The following is a 13,689-nucleotide window of genomic DNA, read 5'->3' on the forward strand; positions in this document are numbered from 1 at the left end:
TCAAAGATCATTATTATCTGAAACAGCACTGCTCAAGGTGTTGTTAGAGTGATATAGGCACTTTCTATTTATAACATTTAAACAGCAGCATTTAGTTATAACAAGTTTTTTGTTTCTTATGTTGATTCATGGGCAAACAAAATGATGCATGTGGACATATCAACACACATGGACACATTATTTATATATATATATACACTGTGAAAACACACATATATACACATATACACTGAGTTCAATCATGAATTTGTTTTAATAGAAATTCTATTTGGGTTTAATAGAAATTCTGAGAAGAGTTTTATTTCAAATGAATCCTGTTCTTTTAAACTTTCTATGGACTGATCATAGAAAGTTTAAAAGAGAGAGAAAAACAATTCTAATAATTCCAATATTAATAATCTTTCTAAAGGATCATGTAACACTAAAGAATGAAGTGATGGATGCTGAAAACGTCTTTGCAATCAGAAAAAAACAACAACAACAAAAACATTTTATAATATATATTTTAAAATAGAAAGCTGTAATTTTAAATTTTAATAATATTTTACATTATCATTATTTTTACTGCATTTTTTTTATCAAATAAATGCAGCCTTGGTGAGCATAAGATACTTAAAAAAAACAATAAAAAACTTTGGAACAGTTTATATTATAGTTAAAACATTGTGAAAAAAAAAGAAAAACTGAACCAAGCAAACTTTTTTTCCCTCTTGCAGACGTTCGACAAGTGTTTTCTGGGCTCATCAGAGACAGCAGACGCCAACCGTGTGTTCTGCGGTCAGATGGGGGCAGTGTATCTGTTCGGTGAAGCTCTTAGTGCTGCTCAGATTTTAGCCATCTATCAGTTGGGGCCTGGATACAAGGTAGATATTTTCTCTGCCCAAATGCTCTCTATTACAGATTTATTTTTTAAGGTCTTGGCCAAAATGCTTTCTTGATTATGTAATAATGTAGTCAAATCACATATATGTACAGCTGTATCTGTACGTTAGGTTTTAAAGCAACACTAAGTACGATTTTTTTACCTTAAAATAATGTTTCCAAAATTGTTTCAGTGGTTCATCAAGTCGTAACAGGGTGAAAGGCACTTATACCTCCGCTTTGCAGTCCTTTATCTGCTATAACCCCGCTATGTAAGCTTGCCAGATTGGGTCGAGTTTCAGTAGTTCTAATGAGACATAAGAAAACTACAAATCTGACTTGCTTTATGTCAAGCGTTACAATTGTCATTGTTTTGTTTTTCTTTGTTTCTGATGTCGCAATACATCATACTTTCATGAAATCATGCAACATACTCTAGCTTGTCTGTGGACATCGTTCATTCCAAAGCCGGTGCTAGATAAACAACAAGCGTGCGACAGTAGGATGCGGTAGGCTAAATTATTTACGACAGCGGAAATGGACAATTCCGCTTCCAACCTGTAGGGCGAACACAGAGGAAAAGTTACTTGGTGTTGCTTTAAAGGTTTAATACAGTTGCTGTTTTATTCATCTTAATTTATTTCTTTATTTTTGTATTTGGATACCATGGTTTTAATTTAATTGGCTAATATTTATTTATAAGCAATCATTTAAAATAAATCATTTAAAATAATATAAAGTCATAAAATTCAGCAAATTATTAGCATATCTTAAGAGTGTCTTTATTAAATAGAAATAGCTTATTATTAAGCTTTTCTTTCTTAAGCTATTCTTTCAAGTAAAGTAGCGTGCCAAGCATATTAATTTTTCGCAGTGGTCTCTAGAGTTGAGATTGAGAGATATTTCACTAGTTGTGTAGTTGTGGTATTGAATACAAAATGTCATTTGATCCAAGATTTTTCAATTTGCTGTTCAATGATATGATAATTGACTGGAACACATTGGTAAGCTTTATCATTCACATCATCTCACAGTCTGTCTGTTGCACTTAAACACTTATGCTTTTATCAAGTGCTCTGATGAAGTAATTTAATTTCATGCTTTACACACACACACACTTGAGAATGTGTAGCATACGTAGCTTTGCTTTAAGCATCTCTATCTCTCTCTGATTGATCCAGGGCACTTTTAAGCACAAGGCAGAGAGTGACCTGCTGTTTGCAGAACATCACAAGATGCTGCTATATGATGGAAAGCTGTCTGCCAGTATCGCCTTCACCTATAATCCCCGAGCCACTGACGCTCAGCTGTGTCTGGAGTCCTCTCCCAAGGACAATGCCTCCATCTTTGTGCACTCACCACACGCCCTCATGCTGCAGGTATGCTCTTTCTCTTTCTCTCTTCATCACAACTGGTTCACCAGCCCCACACAGCTGCCTGAAAAAACCTGCCCTGCCAGGTGGACTGCTGTCTGTGGGCGAATGAAACTAGCTCATCATCCTTCGTTAACGTAATTAACAATATGAGCATTTTATCATCTCGCTCAGCAAAATACGGCCCACACCTGTGCTGCATCCAGCACTCCATGAGCTCTAAAGCACTTCATCTAATCTGGTCTTTATTGTTATCAAGGGAGGCTACTCATCTTTTTAATGTTTATTTATTTATAAATAAAATCTCCTAATTTAGTTATCTAAAAGAATAACATTTAATTAGGTTTTGTTTAGATTGCAAGAATGACTTGTCATAGACTGGAAAATCTCAGAATGGGGTAAAACATTTTTTACTTGCCACATTTGAATAAGAAACGATGTTGAGGATAGAAACGATAGGATAAATTATTTTAAATTAACAATTGGAGCAATAGTGTTATATATATATACATATATATACACTGTATATATGAAGAGTTCAGATGCAAAAGCCTCTAAATGCCATTTGAAATTTTCTTCTTTAATGATGATTTTTTATCAAACTTGTATATTTAAGTTCAGTAATTTCACTTAAATAACAATTAATAGGTAATTATCATTGCCATTTAAGTGAAATCACTGAACTTAAATATACAAGCTTGATAAAAATGATAATTTTAGAAGAAAATTTCAAATGGCACTTAGAGGCTTTTGCATCTGAACTCTTCATATATATATATATATATATATATATATATAATTTAACAAAAATATATAATAATATAATTTAACATGATTCTCAGATTTTTGTAGTTCATAAAGCCTTCATACTGTAAGTTGATGGCACCTCAACATGCTGAACAGATGAAGTACTTCTCTCTTTGACAAGGATTTTACGGATGTGCCATCATGTGTCGTCTGGGAGAGCACTAGTCTGATTAAAGGGACATTAAGAAGGACCTCACAGCTGTCTTTCTGTATTTAATTATCCCCCTGCCACTTCATCATGCGTACAGAGCACAGATTTAGGAAATAACCTCCAAATATCAGGAGTAGTTGTTGCAGAACCTCAATATAGGGAGATACAATCTCCCAAACAATAGGGAGATTACATTTATGAATTGTTTTTATCAGAGAGTCTCTGTGTTGCACAACATAATGACATAATACAACTTAAAATTACAACTTGATTAAAACATATCTAAAATCAATCCTTTCTGTGTTTCAGGATGTTAAAGCTGTGGTGACGCACTCGGTCCAGAGTGCCATTCATTCTATAGGAGGAGTTCAGGTCCTTTTCCCCTTGTTTGCACAGCTGGATTTCCTCCAGCACAGCGGTGACGAGCTGGACACCTCGGTCTGGTGAGAACACATTAAGTCTGCCTGGGGGTGGAATGAAAACTACTAAAGGGATTCTCAGTGGGAAAACAAGATTGAGCTCTTCTCAGTTTTATCCTGGCCAGGAAAAACTGAAATTTAAGTTAATGTGTTCTCTCTTAGAGTTGTTAAATCCAGTAGACGCACAAAGGCACAGTTTTTTTCACGGTATTCTAACCATTACTCTGTTTTAGGCTCTAGGGTTTGGCACTCAAAGGGCCAGTTCTCAGTGTTTGGACACATCATTGAATATCAGCCAATACAAAGTTAAACATTTAACCATGATTGGCTTTATTACTAACAAATGAGTGTTTGAGTGTTACCTTCATCGGCCAAGAACAGTCTTGAATAGTGTTACTGCTCCACATCATCAAAATGACTGGTTTGTTTGATTGTAGTAATGACAATAGACCCCTTTTGCGCTGACGTCACAGTTATGTCACGGGGCTAGCTGGAGGCAAAACAAAGTGAAAACTGGAGGCGGCCAATACAAACCAGCACAGATTCGGCTACATAATAAGGAGCTTAAATAATTGTTACTATTATTAAATGTCATCTTATTGTGTTGTTTGGTGCAAGAATTGATGAAAAATGAATATGCTGTATCTGGAATTTTTATTTCAAGAAAATATTCACATTATTAAAATCGTACCGTAAAATCACTCTTTACATTGTTGCGGTCTCTGCGCTGGCTCGGCAGAACTGCGGATCGTACACACAAGTCTTGTACAGGACCATATAGGCATCTAAAGATTTATATGCCCTCAGTTTCTCTTTACGATCGGTTTCTCAACCGAGGTAACGTAACGTTAATCCTGTCAGATCGTCCATGCATTGAGTGAGCGTGTAGGCGGCTACAGGTCGGCCAATCTGGTTCTGTCCGTTAAAAATAACTTGGAAATAACAATCGTGGTCCTGGACAGTGAGTGACCTTACACATTAAGATAAAATCGGATTTTCTCCAGTCATTGTTAAAAAACAAGCTAACAATACTTGCCAACTAGCGTTAGTGAAGCGACCAGAGGGATCGTTCTGCCTCCATCTAAGCTTCGCCCACAAAAAATCGTCACCATGTTTACTAACTGAAAAGGGGTCTATAGCAAGATATCTTTGCTTTATCACTTTGAAACTGAAACTGTTTATCATAATGAATGTCGTAAATCCGTTTATCATTTAGTGTCATCATGTCTTTCAAAAGCCCCAATTTAGTAGAATGCCCAAGTTTTTCTTTTCCTTACCAAAAGAGGCTCCGTTAAATTAGACAATTAGCTGGAAATCTTCTCTGCCATATCTCAAATATCACGCATCAAGATTCACAAGATGCACAAAAACATAAGGTGTTTGTCATCTTGATGTCAATAATGAAACGGCAGGTTTGAGTGCGTTCCATCTTAAGATTTCAGTCTGTTCGTCACACAGAGCTATCATGTATCAGAAGACTTTTTTCTCATTGATCTTGATAGCCCCTGGGCACTGTCTTTCTTTAATTATATGGAAAAGATTTCTGTTTTGTATTCCACAGAAGAAAGAAAGTCATAAGTGTTTGTAAAACGAGTAAATAGTAACATGTAATTTCAGTCATTTAATTCCTGGAACTAAATCAGGACTAAATATTATCTGACTTTTTTTTGTTAGTTTGTTTGTCTTTCTCTACTGAATCTTACCTGTCATTTGTTTTTGTTTTTTCAGTTGCACACTACTGTCGTTTGTGATGGAGCTGTTGAAGGGCTCTGTAGCTATGCAAGAGCAGGTGTTGGCCTGCAAGGGCTTTCTCGTCATCGGTTACTCACTGGAGAAGGTGAGTGCCGAACACATATGGTTGAGTGGAGGTGGAACGTTCATGCAAAGGAACTTTGATCAAAGGTCTTTTTAAATTAAAAAAAGTCTAAATCTTACTAATGTTAAAACAAAACACGAGAAGAAAAGGTATTAAGTAAGCTTATATTCTTAAAATGGATGAGAGGGAGTCCTTGTGCCTGCAGAAGTTGCTGGGTGGAAAAAAGAGGAATGCTTAAGATTATTACTGTACCTAACTGAATGTCTCACGATCATATGTCTTAAAACACTGAGAAACACTTTAAGTGCTTAACTTGTCCTTTGCCTTTTATAATATATATATATATATATATATATTATAGTATATATACAGACACCATTATTTTTGTTTTGAAAGTCTTTCTCCCTTTACTCTGTACACACTCACTTTTTCCTTGTCTTTTACTCATATCTCAGCATAGAGTAAAGTTCCTTGACACTGAAGGTCTCATCCGACCTCAGGCCTTACAATGCGCGAATGCTTTTGGAATATTTAGTCTGCTTTTGGAATATTAGAAACCAAATTTTAAAATATGTTCTAAATCCAGTGGAAGTCTAAAATGATCTTGTAATGATTGGGGGGTAGGCTGTAATGTCAAGTAAGTAATGTTAGAACCAATGTTTTGTGAGCTTTGCGTGCTTGACATTAATTATATGTCTCGTTAGAATATAAGTCACAGCACATTTCTGATAAATAAAATGCAATTTATCTATATTTTTTGTGACCAAGTTTATTAACTTACTTTTATTTCATGTTTGTATTTTCTTCTCAGTCTTCCAAAGTACACGTGACACGATCTGTGCTGGACATCGTCCTCGCCTTCTCCCGTTACCTTAGCAACCTTCCTAACGGGGTTTTGCTCTTGAAACAGCTGTGTGACCACATCCTCTTCAACCCTGCCATCTGGATTCATGCCCCAGCTAAGGTATCTTACACAGAAATTTACATAAACTGATGCTGTTGCATAATGCTAGCTTAATAGTTTACCAATTCTTTGTTTTCTTAAAAGTGACTTGATTGTCGCTTGAAATTGATTTGCTGCCCCCAACAGGTACAGCTGGTTCTCTACACCTACCTGGCCACAGAATTCATTAGCACCGTCAATATCTACAATGCCATCCGCAGAGTTGGAACTGTACTGCAGGTCATGCACACACTCAAGTATTTCTACTGGGTTGTAAACCCACTGGACCGCAGCGGAATCACGCCCAAGGGCCTCGGTAAGAGTGCAGAACTAAACCAACTTCTCAACACATGCTGAGACAAGTGAATAAGGGTCAAAAAAGGTTCATGTGTAGCTATAATGGTGTCCCAAAGTTTGAGAACAATAATATTTGTTTTCACATTTAGTACAATTTATTTTTGTTACAAATTATATTATCAGCATAAAAGTTATTTTTTTCATGTTTAAATAAATGGGATTTTTTTGTGGTCTCAAACTTTAGAGTCCTGCTATATAAAGTATCAATATGCGTTCGTCTATGTCAGAGTATCATATTTAATTATATTGATTTTAAAACACAATGTTATTGTGAATATTTATATGTTTCCAAATAAATGGGCACTGCAGGTTTGCACTAAAGATGTGGTTGGAAAACATCCCATCCCACAATAACAGAGCAATTTGTCTTTCAGTGTGTTTTCTGTGTAATTTCCACAGTAGACGGCTTCCTCACTTGTCTCATTCAAATGTCATTAAACTAGGGCTGTGCAAAAGTTAATTGCGATTAATCGCATCCAAAATAAAAGTCTGTTTTACATAATATATTTGTGTGTGCTGTATATAATTATTTTCTATATATAAATACCTATGCATGCATGTATATATTTAAGAATTATTTGAGCTTGAATTCTGTATATATATATAAATACATAATCTATATTATATAAATATAAATATTTTATATAGGAATAACACATTTTCTTAAACATATGTATGCATGTGTGTCTATTTATATATACAAAATAATTATATACAGCGCACACAAATATACTATGTAAACACAGACTTTTATTTTGGATGCGATTAATCGCAATTAACTTTTGCACAGCCCTACATTAAACAGAATCAAGATTACAATAAATGAATGAAATGATATCTTTTTTTGGTTTATACCAAGTAATAAAGGAGAATAATTTAAAATTGTGGTTCTAAACTGATGAAAACAACACAATGAAAAACATTAGTATTATCACCAATTGCATAGGGCTGTGGAATATTACATTTGATTTGATATTTCATGACCCCTCTTTTTGGTTGATATCCTGTATCTGTTTGTGTTCAGATGGGCCGAGACCCAATCAAAAGGAGATTCACTCTCTCCGAGCGTTCCTGTTGCTGTTTGTCAAACAGCTTATCATGAAGGTGCAGTAGAGTGGCTAGAACATAATATAAATACAATCTGAATTAATCAACTCCATCATGTAGAGTGCAGTATAGATAATACTTGTGTGTCCTGTCAATGTAGGATCATGGTGTAAAGGAAGACGAACTGCAGAGCATTCTGAACTACCTGCTCACAATGCATGAGGTACCCTAATGCATATACTCTCATATCAAACAGTTCTCAATACATCACAGTCTTTTAAACCAGTATCGCTGACAAAATCAATTGAGATTATTAATACTGTAATTTTTGTTACACTGGTCATTCTGTAACTGCCACCAGATGGCGCTTGGTCCCCACAGCTGTTTCTCTCTTAAAGGGATACTCAACTATTTTTTGTAAAAAGCTAATTTTTCCACTCCCCCAGAGTTAAAAAGTTTGGTTTTACCGTTTTCGAATCCATTCAGACGATTTTCTGATATTTAGAAGAATATCAGTAACCGGACAGTTTTAGGTCCCATTGACTTCCATAGTATATAGTTTTTCCTAGTATGGAAGTCAATGGGACCAGAAACTGTCTGGTTACTGATATTCTTCTAAATATCATAAAATCGGCTGAATGGATTCGAAAATGATAAAACTAAATCTGTTTAACTCTGAGGGAGTTGTAAAATGAGCCTATTTCCAAAAAAGTGGAGTATCTCTTTAACAGCATAACTGCAATTTGCCATTTAAAAAATAAGTTGGAGTTTACCATTATTCCACTTTCCACAATATACTCATGAATTTTCTTTACTATTATATATAATATGTTTGCTTTTTGCAGAAAGTGACATTTTTACTCCCTAATAATGTCCTGTCATATGTTTATGTAATGTTAATCCTGCAACAAGTTAATGCCGACACAATTTGCAGTATATTAACTATACAGTAACTTACAATGTATAATCCCCTGCTTAAAGGGATACTCCACTTTTTTTTTTGGAAATAGGTTAAACAGAGTTAAACAGATGAGTTTTACCGTTTTTGAATCCATTCAGCCGATTTTTTTTTAATATATATTTAGAAGAATATCAGTAACCAGACAGTTTCTGGTCTCATTGACTTCCTTAGTAGGAAAAAAAATATACTGTGGAAGTCAATGAGACCAGAAACGGTCTTGTTACTGATATTCTTCTAAATATTAGAAAATTGGCTGAATGGATTTGAAAACGGTAAAACTCAACATTTTAAATCTGGGCGAGTGGTAAAATGAGCCTATTTCCAAAAAAACGTGGAGTATCCCTTTAACTCTATAATCTGCATTTTAAAACATAGATCACTTTTTAAGTCTGTTTTGAATGACTCCTTTCTCTGACATGTTATGTTTATTTATTGTAAATATTTTTTCCAGGATGACAATCTGATGGATGTTCTCCAGCTTCTGGTGGCGCTGATGTCTGAGCATCCTGGCTCAATGGTTCAAGCCTTCGATCAGCGGAATGGAATACGGTGAGAACTGTGTTTGCCCTTTGCAACCAGACATTACATTCTTTAACCCATTTTTTTTTTTTTTTATTAAAAACTATAAAGTAAACTGGAAAAAAATAACTGACAGATGAATTTGAATCAATCTCTGTGGAATAATGGGAGGCCAGAATTCTTCATTCTCAGCAGAGACATCTGAGTCCTGCTCAACAAAACCTATAAAAACACTTTCATAGGTTCATACGATACCTATGCTGCTGTACTGAGCGCTCATACGGGCTACTAAAATGGAGGCATTTTCATGTCCAAAGCCTTTATAGATATGCTAGTTCCACTGACAGCCACGGGGTTAAATGTGCACGCTAGCGGGGGGGCATCTGGACAGCTCGTCACGATAAAACAGAGGGCCTCGCTTTCATTTTAGATCTGACAACCTCATTCAAATCACACTTCCATCAGATCCTAGTCCAGAAGGATATAGGCAGATTCATTTTAATATGTAGACGGTGTAATAGTCTCGGTTACATATGAATGTACATGTCAGCTCTTGCGAGATCTGTGTACACAACCAGACTGCGTCGTAATTTCCTTTTGTTGGAAAGAATCAGTGAAAACAGTTAAAAACAAAAATTCTTTAGATATTTTAGCTTGACTCTGATGGTACACTACATACATTTTAAATATAGATAAAATAATATGTTTGTTTTCAACTTTCTCTCTTAAATTTATTATGCATACTTTTTTATTTCTGTGAATAACACAGGGTCATCTTTAAGCTGCTTGCATCCAAAAGTGAAGGGATTCGTGTGCAGGGACTCAAAGTCTTGGGCTACTTTCTCAAATATTTGTCTCCAAAGTAAGTTACTTTTTATTATTTGGAATTAAGGCTTGTAATAATACTGTCGATCATATTAGTAATAATAACACGTTAACCCTGTTTTTAATATGTGATACATTTACATGATTCACTCTGACTGTTTATTTTACAAAATGAGTCGGTAGTGGATGGTTTAGCTATAAATATTTAGCAGAAATAAGCTCCCAGCATACCATCAAGTGAGTTGAAGGCTGATTTTTTTTTTTTTCTTTTCTTAAAATGAATGATTTAAAATAAGCAACTTGGTCTTTTCCCAGAGTGAATTCAGCTGGGTTATTTTGATAACAAATTACTCTCACTCCTCCACTATTAATACATGCAGCATGGACATATTTATGCGTTAATGTAGTCAAAGTCTGTAATTGTGTGTGAGTATTTTTCCTAATGTTTCTGTGGTGTTTGATAGATAAAGCTCAGTTTCATTTATAATCCCATTTGCTTTATGTGAGTTTCCCCCAGAAGGAATCTGACCGCCAAGTGCTTTTAAAATAGATGCAGCTTCATTCCGTGACTATGAAGATATTTTTCAGAAGCTCTGGGCTGCAGTTATGCCCAGATCATAGTGTGGGCTTGGTGCTGATGTTTTGGATGCCATGTATTTCAGGACAAAGTCAGAGGTCATGCTGGCTCACGGCCTGTTCTCTCTGCTCACTGAACGGTTGTTGCTCCACTCGAACCAGATCACAGTCACAACGTACAATGTGCTTTTTGAGGTCAGTCTCCTTTTTGTTTAATGGCTGCTTGTAGCATTTTGCTTTTGATCATGGTATCATGCAAACATCAGCCACATTTTTAGATAAGAGCATGACCGACACAGCAATATCTGACCCCTCTCAATTATATATATATTTTTTTTGGTGTGGTAACACCATCAATAAACAAATACATGCACTTTTACATTTAAATCAACATATTTGACAACCTCCCTCTCCTTAAATCCTTGAAATCGGCAAATTACAATAGCTCTCTAATGCTCACATGACTGTTTATCCTTGATCCATTTTTTAAACACATTATTTAAGATGTCATGTTCTCAAATGGCTTATGGCAGAAAGTTCCAGTACTCAACTACTTTAACTGAAAAAATTGTTGTAGTAGTTCACTTTTTAAAAAAAACTTTACTCACCACCATGTCATCCAAGATGTTCATGTCTTTCTTTCTTCAGTCGAAAATAAATTAAGGTTTTTGATGAAAACATTCCAGGATTTTTCTCCATATAATGCACTTTAATGGGAACCAAATGGTTCAAGGTCCAAAAGACAGTTTCAGTGCAAACTGCCAATTGTTCAAAGGGATTTAAACGACACCAGACGATGAATAAGGGTCTTATCAAGCAAAACGATCACTCAATAATAATAATTAAAAAAAACAAAGTTTAAGTTCTATAAGCTCAAATGGTCACCTTGCTCTGTTCTGTGATGCACGTTCGTGACTCTCCTGTTCGAACAAAATGAACAAATGTTTTTCCGAGTCAATTCGTTCATTTCGTTCATTGAATTAACCAAATGACTCAAAAAGATTTGTTCATTTTGATGAACGATTTCTAACAGGAGAGTCATGAACGTGTATCACAGAACAGAGCAAGGTGACCATTTGAGCTTATAGAGCAATTTTTTTTTTTTTTTTTAAATGAGCGATCGTTTCGCTTGATAAGAAACTTATTCATCGTCTGGAATCGTTTAAAGCCCTTTGAACAGTTTGCACTGAAACTGTATTTTGGACCTTAAACTGTTTGGTTCCCATTAAAGTCTATTTTATGGAGAAAAATCCTGCAATGTTTTCATCAAAAACTTTAATGTGTTTTTGACTGAAGAAAGAAAGACATGGACATCTTGGATGACATGGGGGTGAGTAAATTATCAGCAAAAGTTTTTTTTTTTTTTTTTTAAAGTGAACTACTCCTTTAATATAACACAGCTCTATATTCTGACTTGTTCATCATTTGGCAGATTTATTTACTTCCTTGTGGATTTTCTTTCTTCATGCTGACACCTGATCATTGTGAAATGCTGTGTACTATCTATCAGTGACTAACCAGAACATTCTCACCAGATTCTTACGGAGCAGATCTGTACCCAGGTCATTCACAAACAGCACCCAGACCCTGACTCCACTGTGAAGATTCAAAACCCACGTAAGTTAATATTAACCAGTGTTGTAGTACTCGAGACTCGGACTCGTCTCGGGACCATATTTTAATGGTCTTGGTCTTGTCATGGACTCGTGTGCATTTGGACTCGGAATTGACTCGTACTCGAACATTTTTTTTTAGGACTCAGACTTATTCCTGAGTCCACTCGAGTTCAATTCAAAATATTTTTCATGATTATTAATGTATGTTAATAAAATATTTCTTTAAATTGATTGACACGCCCAGTGATTGGTGATTTTCTAGTGCGCAACTGCGCATGACAAATTGCAATAAAATTACTTTCATTACCACCTACTATGTGGCCTTTTTACCCTAAACTGATCATATTTTTTAAACTCTAAGTAAATTCAGTAAAAAAAATAAAAAAAGGATTTTTCTAAGTAAATAAAAGTAAATTAGGTAATCAACCCTCACTGGTCTCGGTCTCGAATCGGACTCGACCGTCTCTGGTCTCGGACTCGACTCTCTATGGACTCGGTCTTGACTCGGACTCGACTCTCTCTGGTCTCGGTCTCGACTCGGACTCGAGTGAGGTGGTCTCGACTACAACACTGATATGAACCACAATCCCTTTTCCTGTAGCACCAGTGATTATGCACTCTGCCTATGCACTCTATATTAAATAGCTGTTAATAGATTAAATAGGCACATTTTTACTTCTTTTTCCTGTATTTAATAAAATAAATACAGACATTTTTATTTATAAGGACGTTTCTTTTCTTAATGGACAATTATAAATATTTTCTTTCCCCTAATTTTTTTGTATTAGTGGCCATATTTATTTACACTATGTTCAGGTTGTACTGCAGTTTTACCTGCATTTCCCTGCGAAATCTCAAATAAAAAATTGTATGAAGACTTAAATACAAGTTTTTTTGTTTACTTACATTCAACTCAGAAAACACTATTTACAGTACAGTTATCACTATAACCATATTCAGGGTTGCAGTAGGAGTCAACATAATGCTAACGTATTCTACACCACCTCTCATATCATGTGTGTGGAAAATGTCCATACATGAAAGACAGCAAGATCACTTGCAAATCTGCTTATTTTTACTCGTGATTTACAATAATAGTATTAAGTGAGTCTCATTTAATATTTTTGTGCCTGCTGCGGTGCAAATCAAACAGTTACCATTTTTTCTTGTGTCTAGTGGTGAAGTGTACAGTTACCTTTGACAAATGGAGCTCATTTGATGGTCACCTCTACTCCGATGATAAACACATTAAAAAATAATTAACTTCCCCCTGTAGCTATAGGATAGAGTTTTCACTGCATCCGTTTCATTCACAACCAGCTAGTTTCTCAATATTAGATGGCTGAATTCTCTTATAATGAAATGCCTTATTTCCAGCCTCAGTTTATGCTCAATTTTACAGTACACGATTAGGCAGC

General features: G+C 35.2%; 1 protein-coding gene across 10 annotated transcripts in view; it reads left to right on the forward strand.

Moving 5' to 3' along the window:
* The window catches only part of lrba (LPS-responsive vesicle trafficking, beach and anchor containing), a 299,224-nt gene that overhangs the window by 48,735 nt on the left and 236,800 nt on the right, over positions 1-13,689 (forward strand). For all 10 annotated transcript variants that reach the window (XM_089132308.1, XM_089132310.1, XM_089132311.1 and 7 more), the window contains exons 8-19: positions 717-863; positions 2,043-2,240; positions 3,502-3,635; positions 5,340-5,448; positions 6,239-6,391; positions 6,518-6,686; positions 7,752-7,831; positions 7,935-7,997; positions 9,187-9,284; positions 10,024-10,116; positions 10,742-10,850; positions 12,191-12,272. In XM_089132308.1, the coding sequence (XP_088988434.1) occupies positions 717-863; positions 2,043-2,240; positions 3,502-3,635; positions 5,340-5,448; positions 6,239-6,391; positions 6,518-6,686; positions 7,752-7,831; positions 7,935-7,997; positions 9,187-9,284; positions 10,024-10,116; positions 10,742-10,850; positions 12,191-12,272 (1,435 nt within the window). The remainder of the gene's footprint in view (positions 1-716; positions 864-2,042; positions 2,241-3,501; positions 3,636-5,339; positions 5,449-6,238; positions 6,392-6,517; positions 6,687-7,751; positions 7,832-7,934; positions 7,998-9,186; positions 9,285-10,023; positions 10,117-10,741; positions 10,851-12,190; positions 12,273-13,689) is intronic.

This window comes from Pimephales promelas, chromosome 6 (genome assembly GCF_988280905.1).
Source record: "Pimephales promelas chromosome 6, fPimPro1.hap1.1, whole genome shotgun sequence".
Classification (NCBI taxonomy): domain Eukaryota; kingdom Metazoa; phylum Chordata; class Actinopteri; order Cypriniformes; family Leuciscidae; genus Pimephales; species Pimephales promelas.